The 22,185-nt window shown below is 31.9% G+C and overlaps 3 protein-coding genes across 3 annotated transcripts; 2 read left to right on the forward strand and 1 right to left on the reverse strand.

The window, feature by feature from the left end:
* Nucleotides 1–3,248: 3,248 nt before the first annotated feature.
* Nucleotides 3,249–8,617, forward strand: LOC103489803 (probable pectate lyase 8). Its single transcript, XM_008449110.3, has 7 exons — nt 3,249–3,511; nt 3,627–3,680; nt 4,550–4,609; nt 6,659–7,301; nt 7,401–7,504; nt 7,789–7,927; nt 8,121–8,617. Exons 1-7 carry the CDS (start codon nt 3,435–3,437, stop codon nt 8,340–8,342), a joined length of 1,299 nt encoding a protein of 432 aa, XP_008447332.2. The 5' UTR covers nt 3,249–3,434; the 3' UTR covers nt 8,343–8,617.
* Nucleotides 8,618–10,240: 1,623 nt separating this feature from the next.
* LOC103489804 (uncharacterized) lies at nt 10,241–15,579 on the reverse strand. Its single transcript, XM_008449111.3, has 4 exons — nt 15,303–15,579; nt 14,978–15,039; nt 14,559–14,663; nt 10,241–10,700 (listed from the first exon to the last, which is right to left on the reverse strand). The coding sequence occupies exons 1-4, from the start codon at nt 15,508–15,510 to the stop codon at nt 10,551–10,553; spliced, it is 525 nt and encodes a 174-aa protein (XP_008447333.1). The 5' UTR covers nt 15,511–15,579; the 3' UTR covers nt 10,241–10,550.
* A 1,964-nt stretch (nt 15,580–17,543) lies between these two features.
* LOC103489805 (uncharacterized) lies at nt 17,544–18,169 on the forward strand. The gene has a single exon (XM_008449112.2). The coding sequence runs from the start codon at nt 17,581–17,583 to the stop codon at nt 17,932–17,934; it is 354 nt and encodes a 117-aa protein (XP_008447334.1). The 5' UTR covers nt 17,544–17,580; the 3' UTR covers nt 17,935–18,169.
* Nucleotides 18,170–22,185: the final 4,016 nt, after the last annotated feature.

The following is a 22,185-nucleotide window of genomic DNA, read 5'->3' on the forward strand; positions in this document are numbered from 1 at the left end:
AATGTATGTCATCGTAAAAAACAATTCAATTTTTTCTAAGATAATTTATTTTAAATTAGTTCCACTTTAAAAAAAATTTAAATTAGATAATCTTATTTCACTATAGTCATTAAAATACAACTAGATATACTCATCGGCAGAATGGATTCTAAAGGGTATATATACTATTGGTTAGGTTTGGTTTTCATTGGTTTTTCCAACAAAATTGTAATTTGAACCAATACTTATTATTAGTCTTTTCTAAATTCAAACCAAAGATCAAGTCCAAGTTGATACTAAAAAGCCAAACCAAATTATTGGATCAATTTGGACATGGTTTGGTTTTTTTTTGCATCAATCTTAGATTTAATCATAATTTTTCTAAAAAAATAAAAATTGAAACTTATATAATTAAGATTACTGCTGACGAATTGTTTGTTCATGTATACACTTTCTTAAATGTCACATCAATCAAATGGACAATTAAAATTTGATAGAAGAATATTTTAGTCAGACTTTAAATTGATTCGCTTGGAAAATTTTAGAAAATTTAACAGATTAAATTATAAATTTAACTCTAGTTTTATTATTATTATTATTATTATTATTATTATTATTATTATTATTATTATTATTATTATTATTATTATTATTAAGGTTTTTTAAAAAATATAACAAATCGATAAAATATGTACATCATATAGAACAATTCTAAAAGCGAAAAAAACTTACAGACTCACAATGAAAAATATAAAAAATGCTCTAGTCAATACGCGATTAATAGGCCACACGTGTGCGCAAGTAATCTGTTTTTGAACGATCATGTACTATAATCATGATACACGATCGTGTAGTTCATTTTTAACGATGGGAAAAGAAAACTTCAAATTTAACGATTATGTGAACAATGCTAAACGATAATATTGACCAGGGCAAACAATCGGGTTGATCATGGAAAACGATCATCTTGATTATGGTAAGCGATCGTGTAGTTCATTAATGTAAATGATTGTTAAAAACTTCAAATCTAACGATTGTGTTGACTATGATAAAAGATCATATTGATTATATTAAACGATAATGTTGACCATGCATACATGGTAAGCAATCGTTTAAATCATATCAACACGATCGTGTAGTTCTTTTTAAACGATGGGAAAATGGCTTCAAATCTAAACGATTGTGTTGAATGTTAAATAATCGTGCTGACTATGGTAAGTGATTGTTATCAACACATGATTGTGTAGTTCTTTTTAAACGATGGGAAAATGGTTTCAAATTTAAATAATTGTGTGTTGACCATGGTAAATGATTGTATTGACAACGACAAACAATTGTTTAGATCATGTCAAAATGATACTTAAACAATCTTGATATTCTCATATACAAGGAAGAAAAAGTAGCTTCAAAAATCTTGTTGATAATGGTAAAGATGAAATAAGAAATTTAAACAGAAAAATTAATCATTTAAAAATATAAGAAATAAAATAGGGAAGGAAATGTGAGAAAATCTGGAAAAGAATATGAATAAATCGCAAAGAATAAGAAAGAGAAGAGACAAATCGTCCGCAATATCACGAGAAAATCTAGAATTTGTGAAAATATTTTATCGGCCTCGTGAGTTTTTTTGGATTTTGTTACATTTATGAAAATTAACCTTTTTTTTTTAATAAAAAAAACCCTTACTCAACATAATATAACGAAGATATATATATAGAGGTTAAATATATCCAATTGAATGATTAAACATAATAGTATGAGAGAGAGAATACATTTCTGTTAAATTAGTACATAACCTTTTCTTTGATTTTGATCTCCGCATTTTTTAAAAAGCATCAATTTGGTCGATATGGTTTTAGAAAGTTCAAATTTGATCCCTAAAATTTGGTCAAAATTCTTAAATATAGTCCCTAATACAACTATTTGTCACATTCTTAACATGGAAATGCTCAGGTGATTTTTATTTGATTAATTGTTTTAGTTGATTGTATTAATTAGCTGCTAGAAAAAAAAGGAAGAATATATCTTTAACTTTGAAATTTTGGTACAGTGATAAATTTGTAGTTGTAATTACACTCTCAAACTTTCGATCGTAAGATAATGTAAGTTTGATAAGGGTCAATTTTTATCATTTTAAGGATCTTACAACTATTATAAGTTTGATAGACTAATTTTAACACTTATCTAAGTGCCAGGGCTCAATTTGTACGATTAAATTAATTTTAAGGTTGTAATTTCAAGTTACAACTATCTTTCCAAAGTTAAATTTTCCTTTAAAGATTATTTTTAAAATGAAAAAATTTAAAACGTAGCTAAAAAGAGATAAGATTCAAACTTGAAATATTCGTTTTAAAAACCAAATATAAACTAAATTTAAATCTTCTCCGACATAAATTATTGATTTTTAAAACTCAAGACGGAAGGAAAATCCAAGTTCAAAAGGGAGAAATAAAAATGTCAATAGAAATCACATTCTTTTTATTCTTTAATAAAAAAAATGGTTTCTTCTACATGGAGAATATACATACCAGAAATTAACCGCTTAGAAAGATTAGCAAACCAAAATAAATGAAAGAAGAATCATGTCCACACCTAGCTAAATCATGTATGGGCAACCTTATTCCATTCTCGTCGTACAAAGTGAACTTCGGTGGAATGAGAAGTGGAAACTAAACTTAAGATATTTTCGAAGATAATAAGAATATTCTAATAAAGCTTTGTTAATCATACGAACCATCGTCTCATAGTCTAAGAAAATAGTGGAGTACATACCTTATTGAGAAAGCCTTTGATCGGAGGAAGTTTGTGAACAAGGCACTAAAAAATAACTAATAAACATTGTAGCAAAAAATCTACTCAAAGAAATACAAAAAATACTTTTTCGATCCAACGGATAGGCAAAGATTATTTATTTTATCCACATGAATGAAAGAAAATACATACTAATGTACTAGTTTATTTCAAAACATTTTTATCATATATTAACATTTACATAATAAATTTTGGAAATATATTTCTTTTGTACGGTTAAAGAATTTAATCTGTAGATTATGGGGTGAGTTGTTATGATTTGGGATATAATTTAGTTAGGTTCATGAATTAATCTCATAGTCAAAGGTATAAAAATTAAAAAAAATCGTTGAATTTAAAAAAAGAAAAAAGAAAAAAGAAAAAAGAAAAAAGAAAAAAGAAAAAAGAAAAAAGAAAAAAAGAAATTGGGAAAAGCTTATAAGTGGGGGCCTATAAAAGGAGATTATACATCTCAATTTTGGTTCCCATTCAATTTGTGTATTTGGTTTCACAACTACTCGCATTTATCTCCGTCTGTCTCTCATACAAATCTGAGAGATCAAGAGAGAGACAAAACCCCTAATTGAATTCAATACATACACACACTCCAACCTACTGCTATTTCCTTCACAGAAGCAAAAAGAAGGCTTCAGAAATCTTGAATAATGGCGGTTTCTGTCACACTACGAACCTCCACATCCCTTCTCCTTCTCCTTCTCCTCATCTTCTTCCTTCATTCCAGGTAATTCAATTCTTTTCATTTCATCAAATGTATCATCTCCCCGCCCATTCATTAATTATATTCCCATTATTCTTCGTCTTCCTTCTTCTTATTTTCTCTTCCCATTCTTCTTTAGTTTTGCTGAAGATGAGAGATTGCAGAGCTTCAATTCTTCGTCAATGCCCTACCGGTCTGTTTCGCTTATAACTACACATATTATTCTCTCTGCTTTTTTCCTTTTTGTTTTTGCTTTTTCCGGTTTGATCTTGATCCAGTTTTGAATATGAGAATGAAAATGAGGATGTCTAACATTCTATTTGCTTACTTCAATCCATTAACAAACCAAGGTTTAATGATCTGTGACAACAACATGATGTATTTTCAAAATCCGGTCAAACCATCTATGGAAATGTGACATTTGAATCTGTTGGTACAGAAAAATGTCAATGTTGAAATTTCGATTTTATATAATACTTGATGTACTGCACTTGCTAAACTGCTCGATCACAAGTTATCAGCTTACAAACAAACATTTTTTTTATTCACTTACCATAAATTCAATATCTAAAGCCTAATGCAAAACTTAGGCCGTTGGATATATTCAAAAAGTGCAATTTCGAGATCGGATCACAAAAATCTGGGCCCTTCATTCATTTTCCCTTATTAATTACCTTCATTGACTCGTTTCTTCTTAATGACTAATTTACCCTTCAACATCACATCCCAACTTTCGCCTAATTTTGGACCTTTTGGTCAATGGCCATTTTCGCTTACACGTCTACAACTTTTCTTTTTTCACATTTCTCAATTAAATTACTTGCGTTAACTTTTCTTTTTTCTTTTTTCTTTTTACAATTAAATAAAATATTTCATTAATGAGAAAATTAGCGCAAATTTTGAGAAATACTAAAATATTAAAAACGTATGGATCAGCCTTCCACCGACCAAGAGCTTATTACTATTATTATTATTATTGTTTTTTTATTTATGTTGAGATATTTTAATTACGTAGTTAAATGTTATAATTTTTAATAATATTTTTTTAATTGAAAATTTCAGGTATATTAAGAATGAACATGCTGTTGATAATCCAGAGGAAATTGCATCAATGGTTGATTCGTAAGATTCCTGTCTCTTTCTTTGATATTTAGTTTAATGGGCGACAAATGAGAGAATTAAAAATGACTAATAATAATAATATTTGTTTTTGATTCGCTTGTGTTTTTTTTTTTTTCACTCCAAATATGTTAAGTTTTGATGAAAATGTTAAGTTTTAAATAAATATTATAGAATGAAGAAAAATCATTATTTTAAGTATTAAGAAAGACTTTTAATTGACGTCTCTTTTACTAATGATAAACAAACTCGAAAAGAGAGAGATCTAATTTAATAAATACATGAACTAATGAAAATAAAGATACTTTATCATTAACCTGAAAATTAATTACATTTAGGCTACTTGCAGAAAATGTTAGATTTCCATATGTATAATTGAGTTTTGAAGGTGATTTTGAGATAATCTACCTCAAACCTTTATGCCAACTTTTCTTTTTTAAATTCAAAATTAACAACACTCCATTTTTAAAGCTAAATTTTAAAAAAAGATTGGTAAAATAAACTTAAACCATTATTTAGAAAATAAATTTATAAATGTTTCAAAACTACAATTGAAACCTAAATTCTTGAAATTCTTTTGAAATAAATCAAAACATGAAAAAGAAAAAATATGTCAATGACTTAAAATAGTGTAGTGATTGAATTTCTCATTTTAGATCACTACCACAATATTCAAATGCCAATTTTCGTAAAAGAATTAAATCTAAACCCTTTCTAAAACATATTTAAGATTTTAAAGATAATATTCAATGTTTAGAGAGCGTAAAGATATTTCTGAAACAAATGGGTTTTGTATTTATTTAATAATAACATAGTGTGAAGGAGGAGATTAGTGATATAAAATTTATAATGATTGGGAGGGACCCAAACACCACGTTCTTTGCTACTGAAATTTCAATCTCTTTCACACATGCCCATGTGGCGAGATCCACCTGTCACGCTCATAATTTAATTCTTGTCTTTTCCCTTATCCAAAATATTGAAAAAGAAACAAATAAATATATAAATAAGCATAAAAAATTTTATTGAAAAAGAAAGGAAAAATAATACCCCATTCCCTCATCTATCTGTGTAAGATTCATTACTCTATTTCTCTCCATTGCCCAAACGCATCTTCTTGTTTCAATCCTCAGAAAAGGTTCCCTAAGGACTGTGGCTAAGATCTTACGTCCACTTTGTCAACGTTTTATTCTTTTTTATGATATCCTTTGATTTTGAAGCAGAGGAAACAAAATATTGAGCGGACAATATTATTTCAATCTTTCAATCTAAAGATTAATCAATCAATGCGATTACACAGTTAGTTTGGATATAAATGTATTGATATTAGAAATGTAACTTCATTTCATTGTGTGAGTCCCACACTAGACATCCACTAGACATATGCTAAAGGAATCACTTTAGCTAAATCCTATATACGTTTATGTTTTAGATCTATCTAGTTTTCTCATTATATTTTTCTTCTAGTTAAATTATAAGTTTTGTCTTTAAATTTATAGGTCTGTGCCAAATAGGTCTTAAAATTCAAAATATCTCTTCTAAAATCTTGGGCTTTCACTTTTGTGTCTTAGCTTCCTAAACTTGAAAAATAATAAATCTTTAAAAGCTTTTCCAACACTCTAACTTTGATGATCTATTAAATACGAACATGAAAGTTGAAGGAGAGGAACTTATAAGTTATTCTCTTTTTTTTTCTTTGGTTGAATTTATTGTAGAAATCATGCAGGGGGCAGCTGCCTAGCTGGCAGAAACTATATACTAATCAATAAATGAGACCACCTTTGCATTTAAAGACACCTTCACCGACACATCAAATTTTAGTCAAATAAACGCAAAAAAGAATGAAATTTCTCTCTTTCATCTCTAGCATTAAATTTTCCCAGCGAATTTTATAACTCTTAAATAAGGTTCAACATTTTCCGTATGATCCGTACCCACCTAACTCATGGAAAAATGTGGGGTTTAATTTACGTATAAAACGAGATTTGAAACTAATATACGTCTTAATCCGTTGAGCTGCTTGATCAATTATTGTTTGGTAATATTCCACAGGAGCATTCGCAATAGCACAGAGAGGAGGAACTTGGGGTTCTTCTCTTGTGGAACAGGAAATCCAATAGATGACTGTTGGCGTTGTGACCCACGTTGGCAATTGCGGCGAAAGCACTTGGCCAACTGCGGCATTGGGTTCGGTCGTAATGCAGTTGGTGGACGTGATGGTCGATACTACGTCGTCTCCGATCCCGGTGATGACGATCCTATCAATCCCCGACCAGGAACCCTTCGCCATGCAGTGATTCAAGACAGGCCATTGTGGATTGTGTTCAAAAGAGATATGGTTATCACTCTAAAGCAAGAACTCATCATGAACAGTTTCAAGACAATTGATGGCCGTGGTGCTAATGTACACATTGCTTATGGAGCTTGTATTACGATCCAATACATAACCAACGTCATTATTCATGGTTTGCACATTCACGACTGCAAGCCAACGGGCAATGCCATGGTTCGAAGCTCACCAAGTCATTATGGATGGAGGACAATGGCTGATGGTGATGGCATTTCCATTTTTGGGTCAAGTCATATTTGGATTGACCATAATTCTCTTTCTTCCTGTGCTGATGGGCTCATTGATGCTGTCATGGGATCAACTGCCATCACAATTTCTAACAACTACTTCACTCACCACAATGAGGTAAAAAAGCTTACTACGCTTTTGTTCAATGATCCATCAAATGTTATGTGCGCATCACAAATTGGAATTTAGTCTGAAATTGGCTGAGAATCATAACAGGTGATGCTCTTGGGTCATAGTGATTCTTATGTAAGAGACAAGCAAATGCAAGTCACCATTGCTTATAACCATTTTGGCGAAGGTCTCATCCAAAGAATGCCAAGGTACTCTTCTCTTCCCTTCTCCCCTCTCTCTTTCCTAATTACGTTTAGTCCCTAAATTTTTGTTTATTACAAAAAATTGAAAGTTTAAAGTTCTATCCACCAAATTTAAGTTTTAAAATGAACGAAATCTATTAGAGATTTATCAGACAAGTTTGAAGTTCAAGGACCTATTAAATATAAAATCGATAAAACTAGATCAATTGCTTAAAAGTTCAAAACTAAACTTATAATTTAACAAAAAAAAAAATTAATGGTTGGTTGGGACCCATCATTTAATGTTGCAGGTGTAGACATGGGTATTTCCACGTAGTAAATAATGACTACACTCACTGGGTAATGTATGCCATCGGTGGAAGTGCTGATCCCACCATTAATAGCCAAGGCAACAGATATCTTGCCCCTGCCAACCCTTTTGCCAAAGAGGTATCTTTTCTCTCTTTCTACATCTCAATCCTGTTTGGAAGTTTGGAACAGTAGAAAAATATAATCAATATAATGGTTATAACTCATAAGCAAAGATTACAATTCAAACATAGTAAGGTCAATATGGCACCAATTACCAATCGATCTTCCACTCCTGCAAACTCTGATTGGTTCTACTTGTTAATGTGTGAAGGTAACAAAGAGAGTTGACACACACAACGGTGTATGGAAGCACTGGAATTGGAGATCAGAGGGAGATCTTATGCTCAATGGAGCCTACTTCACTCCATCAGGAGCTGGTGCAGCAGCCAGTTATGCAAGAGCCTCAAGCTTAGGAGCTAAATCCTCTTCCTTGGTGGGCTCTATTACTTCAAATGCAGGTGCCCTTGCTTGTCGTAGGGGATACCGGTGTTAATTTCGAGTCACAGTTAAAATAAGATAAATATAAAAAAGGAAAAGCAATGAAGAAGAAAAAAGATTTGAACATTTAAAGGAAGAAGAAAACAATTTACTCATTTTCTTCTTCCTTATGATTGTTATAGTTATAGCATTATCCCAATGAGTTTGAGGCTTTGAGCCATCCATTCTGTTTACAAACCCCCCACTTTGTACTTGTCCCAATCAAGAATTGGAAACTGTACATTTTTCTTCAGTTACATATTAATGCCAAATGTTGTAATATTCATATCATTTTATCTTCTGACAACATTACTTAGAAAATCAGATTATGGCAAATGGGAAGGATTATGGTAATTGAACAATGGACGTAAACCTAAAGTGAAAGACTCGTGACTTGTCCATACTCTACATCAAGATTCTTTCTCACTTTAAAACTATTACTTCTCCTAAGCTTCACAAAATAAAGGATGAAAAAGGGGGTCGCGACCAATTTTAGAAAACTTCCAAAGACATTCCGACTAACCCACAAGAGAGAATTGACATGTCATAATCATCTCGAAACTAAGACTAAGCTGAGCAATCAGGAAATTTAATCCTAAAGAGGCAACCTTGTCTGATTTCTCTACTTAATCGGGGTTCCTCTGATGAAATACTCTATTATTTTCTATTGTCCACCACTCTCATTCTTTTACATTTGTTTAAAAAGTGAGTATTAGAGACATTAATGAACATCAAATCATAAAATGAGAATATGTCTGAACTAAAGATTTTCCTTCCACAATTCATGAACAGGAGTCTAATATAAATATTTTCCACAATAATTCAGGAATAAATGACAAATGCTACAACCTGCTCTGTGGACACGTGGTGTTTAGAGGGCCTGTAGTCATGTGTCCATTTCTTATACCTTATAAAATAATGTCGTTTTTTCTTGCCAACTAGTTTGTTTAGACCACCCATGTTGCAATTATGAACTTCACTTGAGTTGTCATCTTTTGCCCACGTGAACTTAGAAGAGGCACTGAGCTATAGCTGTACCATGCCCTCATTGTCTTCATTTTGTATAATGAACGAAAGAAAGGAATCAGGAAGATAAGATATTTTGCAACTTAATAAGTTCTGCAAGTTTTCTAATCATCACCATCAAAATTCATTAAAAAAAACTAATTAGCTTGGCAATAATATTACGAGTATGCATCAAGGTAATGCAAGTTTACAATTTTTTAAAAAGGAAACAATCTCTTTCATTAACATATTAATAAGGAAACAAAAACTTAAAGTACAAAAAGATTATACATGAGTAAAGGTAGGAGTAATGCAAGTTTAGATGAAGTCTAAGACTGAGCTTCAAAATGAAGCTTCATATGAGCTATAGAAACAAAACAAAGCCACTTGTTAAAACTTAATTGTAAGTGAGATTTTGTCTTCAAACTATGATTGAGGCTTTGCTCAAAAAAATGCCATTGATATTGATAGGGAAAAGAAAACTTACAAGCTCACATGCCTTCAAGAGGCTGTCTCTCCTCACCAAACTCACTCACTTCTAACTCGTTTTGTGTACCTATTTTTTCTTAATACTGGTAGTATAACAAAAGAGGGTCCCTACCTCATTCAAAACCTCTTACTTCCGCGAAACTAACTCATACATCACATGACAAGCCCACAAGTTAGTGAGATACCATCTCCAATACTGATTTATAACAAGGGATCATTTCATCATGAATCAGAGTCACATACGAAAACAATAAATTTAGACTTCGCAACTACATTTAAGATAAATCTAAATCTTCACCAAGGATATCAATGGGTAGAATTCAAAGATCAAAACAATTACAAAAATGTGATATCTGGAACACTTCTTCAGCAGATAAAATGGGTCATAGTGTATGGCCCAGAAAAATATAGATTTGCATCTTAATTACAAAAAGAGCATTGCATTCGTTATACTTGTAGTCCTCAAATTCATGGTATTTACAACTTCAATTGGACAAGATACCAGCAAATATAGCAACCTCTTGTACGGTGTGTGACCCCAAAAAATTATAAAGCAGACAAAACTTAGGATTGTTTGGATTGTGAAGCAATTTTAGTTATGTTGACGAATATTAACTTCATATCCTGGTGGGAGGCAAGACTAGGGTGACTATGATATTTGACAAATTATGGGAAATGATTTATACCAAATTCCTACGGAGTATTTGACACTGGCTTTCAGCAGGTGTTGCTACTTGTACTTCTCCATTATTCTTCTGGCTTCTTCAAGAGTTTCTTCTGTAGAGGTTGAGGAGGAGGAGGAGGAAGAGCCTCCACCTCCTCTTGGCCCTTCATCTTTATTCAACGCTATAAATATGAAATAAATTGCTCCCATCATAGCCTGCATTCACACAATCCCTTTTTTTTTCAGTAACTTTGCACAATTTGATTGATTGCGAGTGACAACTTCAATGTAGTCATCGAGGAAAGAAACAGGTCCATGATCAGGCAATCAGAAAAGCATTAAAGATATTCCTTTTGAAACCAGATTTAATCACTACCAGGCAAAAAAATAATAAATAATCAATGGCTAAAATGCTCACTACCAACCATGAGTTGCAATCGATTGATGAAACCAAAAATTAAGTGCCAAGTCTTCTACACATGAATGTTATAAGGCATATTGATTGCCGAATTCGTATGCGAAACTAAAGGTTCTAGCTGGGTTGTGAAGCAACATACTATCAGGGTGTTAGAATTATCACCATGGATCATGATAGTCCTGAAGGACAGCACAGGATCATCCTAGGCCCCAATTTCATTTCCTAGTGTTTGTGAAAAAACTAAGGCTCCGTTTGATAACCATTTTGTCTTATATCTACTTTCTAAGGATGTTTTCAAAATCTGTGCTAACTTTTTGAAAACTAAAAAGTCTAGTTTCTGTTTTCGGAATTTGACTATGAACTCACGTTTCTTTACAAAAGATAAAAAAACATTATAGAAAAATTGCATAAAAAAAATCAGACAGTTATCTCTTTCAAATTGCATAGGATTTAGAATAAGTGGTATCTATTCAAAAAAATAATAACAAATAAAAATTTGAGTAAACAGCTGAACTAGAAAAGATCTTGTCTTGAACTAAGGCAATCAGAGAAGAACCCTATTATGGTGATTATTATGATTATTGTTATTATACTTGTTACAACAGTGTGTTAGCTAATTTTATAAAAGACAAAACTTGAGTAACATGTTGTACAACATGTCTAAAGACATTGTCAATAACACCTATTCTTTCCATATATAATATGTAAGGAATATTTATTTTCTGCTAAAATATATTCTCAAGGCTAGTCATATTTATATGGTGCTCTTTTTCAATTTTAGGATTAGCTGTCTCATTATAAAAGTTTGTACATTGAATGTTTTGAGCTTAAGGTTTGTCTAAGCTTCAACCTTCATGTATTGTTATTTATTTTAAATGAAAATATATCTCTTTATTGATTAATAACAATAATAAAAAGCAGAAACTCAAAGTACATGAGGGATATATGAGGGATATACATGAGCAAAACCTAAGGATCAGTAGACGCATAGGGACATCTTATCTAGGTTGACACCCCTTTAGCGCTCCTTCATGTATTGCTATTAAAAATCCTTGTTCTTATCCTTGTGACTTTTTTGGTTCGGAAGCCATTGATGAACTTGGGAGGAGTTTGTTTTGATATAGTATCTAGGGGGAGCCTAAATATGGTAAAGGTGATGGGATCTCCCTTTTAGAAAGAGCCTAAGCATTTTGTATTGAGGGGATCTCATACAAAGCTTAAAGAATCATTATTTTGGAAGTGGAGGAGAGCTCAAACTTAGGGGAGCCTAAGTTGACACTGAATAGGAGGCTATATGTAAATCACTGAAGAGGAAGTCTATTAGATAAGTACTTTTGTTGTAATTGGTAAACTATTTCGTTCCATCGGGCACATTTTCCTTTAAAAGTAGGTGATTTTGCACCGAACTGAGTTATGAATCTCTGTCTTTATATTTATGTTTGTTTTCATGATTGCCCTCTTACGTACATATTGTCTATGACATCGTGGTTGACATTGTGTTCTGTGTTAGATCCATTTGTTTTTCAATACTATTACTATTTTATTTTATCTTAGTATACAGGGAAGCAACATGTTTGACACATGCCAGACATGAATATAAGGGGTGTAAATGGGTTTCGTCAAACTTTCTTCAAAACAAACCCAACCAAACCTAGTTTGGTTTTTGTTCGGACAAACCCGACCGTACCCAAGTAAGTTCGGGTCGAGCAAACCTCAATTTAGCATAATAAAATATATTGGATACATTGAGCACTTGTTTGGCACGGTAAAAAATGTGTTTGAATTAATCTTTTTTATTCTAGTTTTGGACACAACTGGAATATGACTTGGACATGGACTACATGGTTGAACACGACTTTGGCATGACTGGAAAATATTTAACCTAAAAATAAAGAAAAAAGTAGAGAACTTTTACAGACTGAATTCTAATGAATTGATCGATCCTGAAGTATTAGGAAGACATCTTCTTCCTCTTGCCAAAACTAACCAAATCCTTCCATATCTTTTAGGATTTCATGTATAGTTAATTGAATTGACTTTTTATGGTTTTAGTGAAGTGTATTTTGTTTTTGTGTTAAATTTACATGTTCTATCTAAAGAAAAGTATGTGTATGTATACATACATACATATATATACATACAAAATTACAAATACATTTTATTACAAAAAAATGTATTTCCAAGTCCAATTGATGTGTCACCGTGTCCATATTGTGTTGTTTTCATGTTTGTGCTTCATAGGTAAAAGCTAAAGGAAAACTTTTGCTCAGTTACTTCTCAATAGATGTCATGCCCCTTTGCATGTTCATGTAGAATTTTGTGAGATTTTGTTCAACTTATGTGTAAGAAAACACACAGACATTCACATGTATGCCGATTGCAAAAGGCTTAATTTTCGAGGTACATCTTGAATCACATCTACCAACCTGCAATTGGTCTCTTTTCCAAGAATAAGGGAAAATACTCTAGTAGTACAGTAGCAAGATAAATTTCTATATAACCATTACTTTTGCTCCTTTGAGTAGTATTTAAGAACGGTGCAAGGTCCATGAATTAACAAAACAATTAATTAGATTCACATCTGGTTTTCTTATTTATTTATTTATTTATTTATTTATTTTTTTATGAAAACAACTTTCATTGGGAAAAAAAAGGTCCACAAAAGCACCCACACTAAAAGAAGAGTTTCCAACTAAGTAAAATAAAAATATGACGTAGGAGATAATTACAAAAAGCCTTTGTAACTGAAGTCCATAGCGAAACATGATACCTCACTAGGGGCCAAACATCACATGGATCCGTTCCAAGACCTTTAAACATCCTATTGTTCAGGTTATTGCATATGGGGTGATTTGGAACGAAAGGAATAGGTGGTCTTGTAAAGGTAGAAAGGATTCAAAGTGAGACTAGAGAAATGTCAAACGTACTTTCCTAGTAGGGTTGACCTAAAAAATTAGTTTTTTTCCACTTTTCCAGCTATTACAAGTTGATGACGCAGGGGAAATACTAAATTTTATGTATTTGTTGGTATCTAGACCAACTTATGAGTACGACTAATCTCATAGGAGAACCCGCTTGACCTTGTATCATTTAAAGGGTTTTTGGTGGACCGTAATGGCTCGAAATCCATGTTTGGAATGAGATTGGAGCCCAAAATTTGTAATATAAGACTCATTCGTTTCAACAGTTTTCATCAACCCTCTATCTCATTGTTTTCACGCATTCCAATACTTTTCTGATTCCCAATAATCTTGATTACATTCTAGTTCTCCAACCACTCTTTTGGGTACTAAAGAAACTCGCAGGGTATTAAATTCTAGGTAGTGGCCATCATGGATTGATTGAACTCGTTCATCCAAGTCCTTTATTGAATACATGACCCTTTTTGACCACTAGGTCAATCCATGATGGTTAGTACTGGAAATACTCGATTACAACTACAGACAATTGGAGTTACAACAAAAACAACTAACCTTTTTTATAAAATCAAATGTACCCGAAGAAAATAGTACAAACTTCAAAAAAAGAATGAGATACTCAAAAATTCAGTTAAACAATATATAAATATAGGCAGTAGAAAAAAAGGAAAAGAACAAAAAAAAAAAAAAAAAAAACAAAAACAGAAGTCCACAAGTGACGGTAAGAGTAGGCAATACCAGCACAAATAAGGCTGTAGACAAAATTGACTTGAACAAAAAGAGTCCAATTGCTAATGCAACTATTCCAACAGATATCCTTGCAATTGGTCTTGGTACAGAGCCCTAAAAACAAGGCCACAAAATTGACAATCAGTTCTACGATTCTTTGCACTTGAATGAACTGAGAGCATATTCGGGATTGATTTTTGAAATGGTTAAAATCACTTGCATCAAGTTCAAAATCACTAAATATCTTATAACCATTCAAAAACAGGCGTGCCAATAGCATTTGAAAATGTAACATCGAATATCTTTCAACACGTCAAATATCTTTTAACCAGTTAACATAACAAAAGTAATTTCGACAATTTCAAAATCACTTTCAAATATGTCATGACACAAAGAGAAAGCTATGAATATAGAAGAGGAGAACTTACAGGTACTAGGTCTGTTCCTGCCTCAATTCCATCCTTCCCAATCTTCCAAACTGTCTGAAAGACTGTTTCAAAGCATTTCTCAACAGAATTAGAACTTCATAATGCCATTGTAAAAACATAACAATGGAGTGCAAAGACAACAAATGTCCAACATCATGGAAACTTTGACAAATTCTAATGGAGACCTTTAGTTAGAGAAACTCAACCACTTAAATTCCAACTCACTTCAATTGAGCAACTCAACCACTTCAACTGAAATTCTAAACAACCCGTTAGAGGACAGCAATGAAGCAGAAACAGAAACCTTAAGAGAAAGAAAGCCAACCTCTCAAGAAATTGTTCTGAGCGGCATATACAAGAGGGAAAGAAGGAGAACCTCGAGCTCTTAGCTTTTCAATTTGAGATTGTTTTTTGAGTTTTAAGGAATTCAAAGGGAGGAACTGGGAATGGAGGGAAATAGTTGGATTTCTATGGCGTGTTAAAGGGTGTGCTGAAATTGAAGGGAAGTTGTGAAATAGACACGAAGAAGCCATTAAAATGGATGATTTTGAAACGACGATGGAATTGAATTGAGAAAGAAGGTGAGGCTTTCTTCAATAGAAGCTAAAAGTTGACTAAGCAAAAGAACCACAAATTCTCAGCCTCGGGAAGAAAGGGCCCACTCCAATTCCAAGTTTGCTTGGGCTTTTCAAGCCATTTTATTTGGGCCCATAATTTGGAGAGTTCCCTTCTTGTTGTTCTCTTTTTAAAATTAAGTTATTTTTCCGGCAATTTGCAATTTTCTTAATTAGAGAGTTGGATTTTCTTAATACACTAACTCCCTTCTACGTGAGAGTGAGGGAGGAAGTTATTTGATAACATCCCCTCCATCTCTCTTAAAATATGGAATTTTAACCTCTGCTTTCTGTATTTTTGGAGGATCCTTTTTTCCAAAAGGAAAAAGAAATCTCTCTCAAAATTTTTTCCTTACCAAATTACAGAAGCCCATAACTTTCCGTTGATTCTCCCCTTGAGAATAATGAGGAAAACTTCATGGTGTTCTTGGGAGATTCAAAAAGTTTTTGGGAGGTTCTATAAAGGCATTTTAGTTTTTTTTTTTTTTTTTCTTTTCCTTTTTAGAAGCATGTTTAAGCTTTACTGTTGTTTTCTCTTCATTCTTTATTTTTTTCAAATTGGTTTTTTTGCACGGCATTCATACGCTTTCGCTTTGAGAATTCCATTCCTTCAGCTAGCTACTATCAATAATAACAACTAATAGTAGCTATCAGTGATAGCTTTTATTAGATAGCTTTTAATTTGAAAATTCTAGGAAGAAGCACCGATCAAAATGGTGGTTGCATGTGAGTTTTTTAGTCTTTTACTAATTTTGTGCTATTGTACAATTATTTTATTTTTGTGCTATATATTTTATTATTATTTTTTGCTTAAAAGCCATTTTTGCAAGTGGTCCTGTTTAAAAACTATTTTTTAGTTTTTAAATTATGGTATTTTAAAAATATAACAAAGCGACAAAACATTCATATTGTATAGAACAATTTTGAGAACAGAAAAAACCCACAAGTCTACATGAAAAATACAAAAAAAAGCTCAATGATTAAATGGCACCCAATACGTAATATATTTGGTAAACGATCGTTTAGATTTGCATGATCGTTTATAACGGTTTTTTTTCAAGATTTTTTGGTACAATATCAATTAGATTTGATACATGATCATTTACATTTGATCGTTTAAATCTAAATAGCCAAATCTCGACGATTGTTTTTTTTCAAAATTTTTTGATACACGATCTTTTAGATTTGATCGTTTAAATTTGAGTAGCCAAAATTTTCAAGATTTTTTGGTACACGACCGTTTATATTTTGATATACGATTATTTATATTTAATTGTTTAAGTTTGGCTAAAACACTGTTTTAGAATTTGAACTCTAGTATATATAAAAAATTTATCTTTTATATTTTCACCTCCCAAATCAATTAATGTTTAAATATTATTTTGGTCATTGTATTTTTAACTTTTAATTCTAAAATGTGACAAAGTGGTCAATATTGTTTTCATTTATATTCCAATTTTAAGGGAAGAAAATGGTCGATTTTGAAAAATACAAGAACTAAATAAACCAAAGGTAAAAGTATGTGAGCCAAAAGAGATTTTAAAAATGCTATAAGCCAACAAAGATGAAAACGAACCAAATTCGAAAGTCAACATACTAAAGTAGTATATATAACCCAATTGCTAATGAATTCAATATTAAATCGAATATGAAGAGTACTATAGGTAAAAAAAACATTAGGAAAATTCTGGACATAAGGCTTAGACGTCTGAGATTGAGATATTTCAAAGGGATATTGTGAATATGTTAAAGGAGAATAGATTTCGTGAAGGGAACAAGAAAGACAACTAAAATAACTTATGAGAGAGAGTTAAGACATTCATGAGGTTCATGTTACTCAAACCTAAATTCACAATGGATCCTATGCCATAGCATTAACTAAAGTTGGCTAGCCCTATTCAATTTTCCCCCAACAGTCCACCGTCTTCTATTCCCTTTAAGAAGACACAAATTTGATATCATTTCACCACACAGAAAAGAGGCCTTGAAATGGCAAATTACAAGCTTAATTTGATGTTGGTTATGGCTATGGCTGCACTTGCACTCCATGTTGCTGCAAGAACTGCCCCAAATGAGGCGGCAAAAGGTCTCAATGACCAAAAGAACTTCCTCAACTATGGTGGAGTTGGTGGTTTCTCTGGCATTGGTGACGGTGGACTCCCCTTCGGAGGCGGTTTCGGCGGGGGAGGGCTTGGAGGAGGTGGTGGCTTAGGCGGGCTTGGTGGCGGCGTTGGCGGATTCGGTGGGGTTGGCATTGGTGGTATTGGTGGCGGAGTTGGAGGTGGCGTGATAGGGGGAATCGGTGGGATTGGTGGTGGTGGTGGACTCGTTAAACTTCCTTAAAGTATTAATCTTAGAGTGGGGGTTTACAAAATTTGGTGTGTTCTTTTTATGTGTTTTGTAATGTCTGGGAGTTTCTTTAGGGTTTATAAGAAAAGATAAGTAATATGTGTGTTTTGGTTTGTGATTTTAGTTAAATACATCTTGTTGGCAAGGATGCTTGTGTGAAGAGGATTTAGGTGCTATCCTTTTTTAAGTGTAGGAATAAATATAATAATATATGTTTTTTTGTTCCCAATTCTCTCTCTCTCTCGTTTTATTTTTTCAGTCTTCCCTTTCAATTGTCAATGTTATAAAATCACAAAAGTAAAATAACACAAGGTAAAGTGTAATGCCTTCTTGTAATTTTATATTTTACAATAAAAACACACTTTTGTAAATTAAAAAACAGTTTGTTTTAATAAAAAGAAAAGAAAAAGAAAAGAAAAAGTCAAAGAATTTAGGGGATTCAACTAGAATAGCCTAAAGCGGTATATCATTTTACATAATGGGTCTTTTTCACTAAGTAATTTCAGACAATTTCTAAATGAGTTATAAAATTTCACAAATGTATAACCCAATTTACCTTATTACCCATTTCCATTAAAAATATAAAATAAATAAAAAATAAAAAATAAAAAAGAAATGTGCATGGACATTATAGGTGTGAAATATGGTAAGTGATTAATTATATTATGGTAATATTATAATCAAAATTACTCCTTAATTAATTTTTTTTTTGTGATTTTGTTTCAAAGTTCTTCTATACCGATCTCTCTCTCACTTTCCAATCTCTCTCCACATTTTTTCTTTTGTTTTGCATTGTTTTTCATATATTCCACGTAATTATAATATATATTTAATAACATGGTGTATATTTTATGAATGAAAGATTCTGATATCAATTTGTTTATATATTTTATTTAAAATATTCATATCTTACGTAGTAAATAATGCGTTATGTTTGAAACAATAGTGATTATGTATGAAAGTTGTTTATGTTTACAGCAACGTGGATGATAAAAAATTACGATGAGTATATGTAATATATACCATTAAAACATTAGTTGTTCTCTAATATATGTAATGTTAAGGAAAACTGAATATGTTTATGCTGTAGAGACTTTGATGAAAGAATTGAAGATTTAGAGAATTGTATGAAAAAGTGGTTGAATAGGGAGAATATTTTAAATTGGTTTATGAATAGTATATATGAAATAATACATTGTATATTATATGAATGAAATGTTGTGTTTTCAATTTGTTAAATTGGTTTATGTGTTCCATTTTAAATATTCATATTATATGTAATAAATAATATGTTATGTTTGAAACAATAGTGATTATGTATGAAGGGTAGTATATTAAATATAATAAATTGAGAAACTTTGATTAATACATTTGATGGAAATTTATGAAAACATATGAAAATAAAATAATTGAACTAAAAAATGGAATATGAATATTTCGAATAAAAGTCTGAAACAACATACTAAGGGGCGTGTTTAAGGCATGGAGTGAGTTATTATAATCTGTGGTTATTATAGTTTGTATTTGGGATGCAGATTATTATAGTCTGAGTTATTATAATCTGTGTTTGAGGTGCAGATTATGTCAAAAATTATTTTTTTATCTATTCATTTTGCAATATACATATTTTTTAAAGTTATTTTATTCGATCTTGTTAATTATGTAGTTCATTTGATAATTTTAATGAAAAAAAAGAAGGAACAAAACATTTATAATATTTTGGAAATGAGAAAAACAGAAAATGTTATCAAACATATTCTAAAAATAAAAAAACAGAAATGGGAAACATGGAACGGAAATGTTCCTAAACGGCCCCATGTTACCTTATAAGTATAGAGTAAAAAATTTATAATTGATAAAATTGTTTCTAGTATTTGATACACTTACCTCTAATTGATTAGTTTCATTATGGGTTCTTGTTTTTTTTAGTTTTTATTATTCCACGTGTTCATTTCTGCCCATCCCTTCAATTATTGCAGTTGCCAACTCTCCATCCATTTCTTCCCCTATCATCTTCAAATCCTTTTCTTCTTAAACTCTAAACTCTGTTTTTTGTTCAAGTTTGAAGAACAAGAACCCATCCTCCATTAACTTCAACATCTTTAATTAAATGATATGTTACACTCTATCCTTTTGCAGAGAATCAAGTCAGAGTTAGGAAGGGATTTACATGTGAAGACAAAAATTCCATTGATATAATCCAAAAAGCAAGCTTAAACAATATAAAATCATATTGGAAGTAGAGTCCAAAATTAAGATTCTGGAGTTTATAATTGAAGTGGCTTTCAGATTGACAACATTCTAGTGTAATAATAATGGAAGGCAGCAATACGTGAATTGAAAGAGAAAGAAAAAATTAAAGAGAATAAAAGTTGAATCTCTATATAAAAGAACCACACACATAAAGTAAAATTTTGGATTCAAGTATACACAATATTGATATTTAATGTCAACCATTCATTTTTATCAATATGAACTTACAATGAAAAAAATTGCAGATCCTCTTTTTTTTTTTAATCTATAAAAACAAATTCTCCACCACCACCACCATTCTTGTCCTTGAACAAATATTTTGAAAAAGAAGCAAATATTCTTCATCTTCCTCCATAGCCATTACGCTCGCCAAAGTCGAGTGACCGGAAACGGAGACGGAGGAGGAAGACAAAAATGAAGACGGAGATGGAGTTGAAAACAAAAACATCCGGAGAAGGAAGATGAAGATAGATACATCAGAGAAAGGAGAAGGAAAATGAAAGAGAGAGAGAGGAGAGGCATTAGAGAACGGAGAAGGAAAACGAAACAGAGAGGGCGAGTTTGAGTAATGGAGGACGGGGAGTTTGAGTAGTGGAGGACGGGGAGTTTGAACAGTAGAGGACGGGCAGTTTGAACAGTAGAGGACGGAGAGTTTGAACAGTGGAGGATGAGGAGTTGAATAGTGTGAAGGGAGTTGAGATAAACCTAATTCCCAAATATGTTAGTTTGTGGGCCAAACATGGAGTGGGCTATAATAGCCCACTCTACCCTACTCATACCTACCCCAAACAAGCCCTAAAAGTCTAATAATAATAAGGAAAAACTAGTTCAATAAAGAAAACTTGTATCTTTTTCGGTTATGTGACAACGACCACATTTAACGCGTCTCTTGAACTCCATTTTAGAATAAATTCTAATCTTCTTTGCTCGACCAACTTAACGTTTTACATTTAGTGAAAGGATGACAACTTCAATTTCTGTATTACTGAATATATGTAGTAGTATATTTATAACAAATCACAGAACATAAATGTATTGTGCATTAGTATATATGTAAGAAATCAAAGAAAATACTAATCGAATCAAGAAAACAATAAAGAAAACGATACGAAACATGAAGGAAAAAAAACTAAACTATATGTGTCACTAAATATGTGCTTTTATATATATACAAATGTGGATACCGATAACATCATCTATGTATGCAATGATATATAATGAAATTCAACTACAATTTATGTATTAAAAAAAGAAAAATGTTAGAGAGAGGAGAGAGAGAGGTTTTCGGTAAACGAAACCTTATGAGACCGTTCCACTACCCAATGGTACTCAAGTACATCTCTTTGATAGCAAGATGGCGGCGCCTGCCACTAATGGAACATGCAACATTCTGATTGTTACCATTAATTCAGACACCATGCAGCTACCAACTTCTTTAAAAGGTACCTTTTACTTGCCTATCATACTTACACCCTCCCTTTTTTCACATTAAAAATATTTCCTTTCCCTCTTGCAACGACAATATAGCTCTTTTCAAACACTTACCCCGTAACTGTCAAATTGAAAGAAAAGAATTTATACTATCTTTAGACAAAAAAACAAATGCTATCCATTTTTTGGATAACAAAATTGGGGGCCCATAGGTCCTTTTCAATTCTCTTCTCCCTGCATGCGTTAACCTGACTCAGAAACACTATGAAATCTCTCTTTGAAACGCCAAAACAAAACAGATTTTTCATTGAAAAAAGGTTTCATGAATATTGTTATTGGGTCAAAAAGACAAGAAATAGAAATGGCTACATTGTAGAAGTTTTCAGTATTGATCAACAAGGCAGAAAATGCCGTGTTCTGGTTCCCGAAGGTGATTCAACCTTGGATGGGTCTCTTTCCTCTCTATGATCAACCCCAATGTGGAAACTGAACCAAAGGTGTGCCCTCCTCTTGATCATTTTTTCAAGAAAGGAAAGAAGATTGCAACAATTGACTCTGATT

The sequence above is a fragment of the Cucumis melo genome, chromosome 4 (assembly GCF_025177605.1).
Source record: "Cucumis melo cultivar AY chromosome 4, USDA_Cmelo_AY_1.0, whole genome shotgun sequence".
Classification (NCBI taxonomy): Eukaryota; Viridiplantae; Streptophyta; class Magnoliopsida; order Cucurbitales; family Cucurbitaceae; genus Cucumis; species Cucumis melo.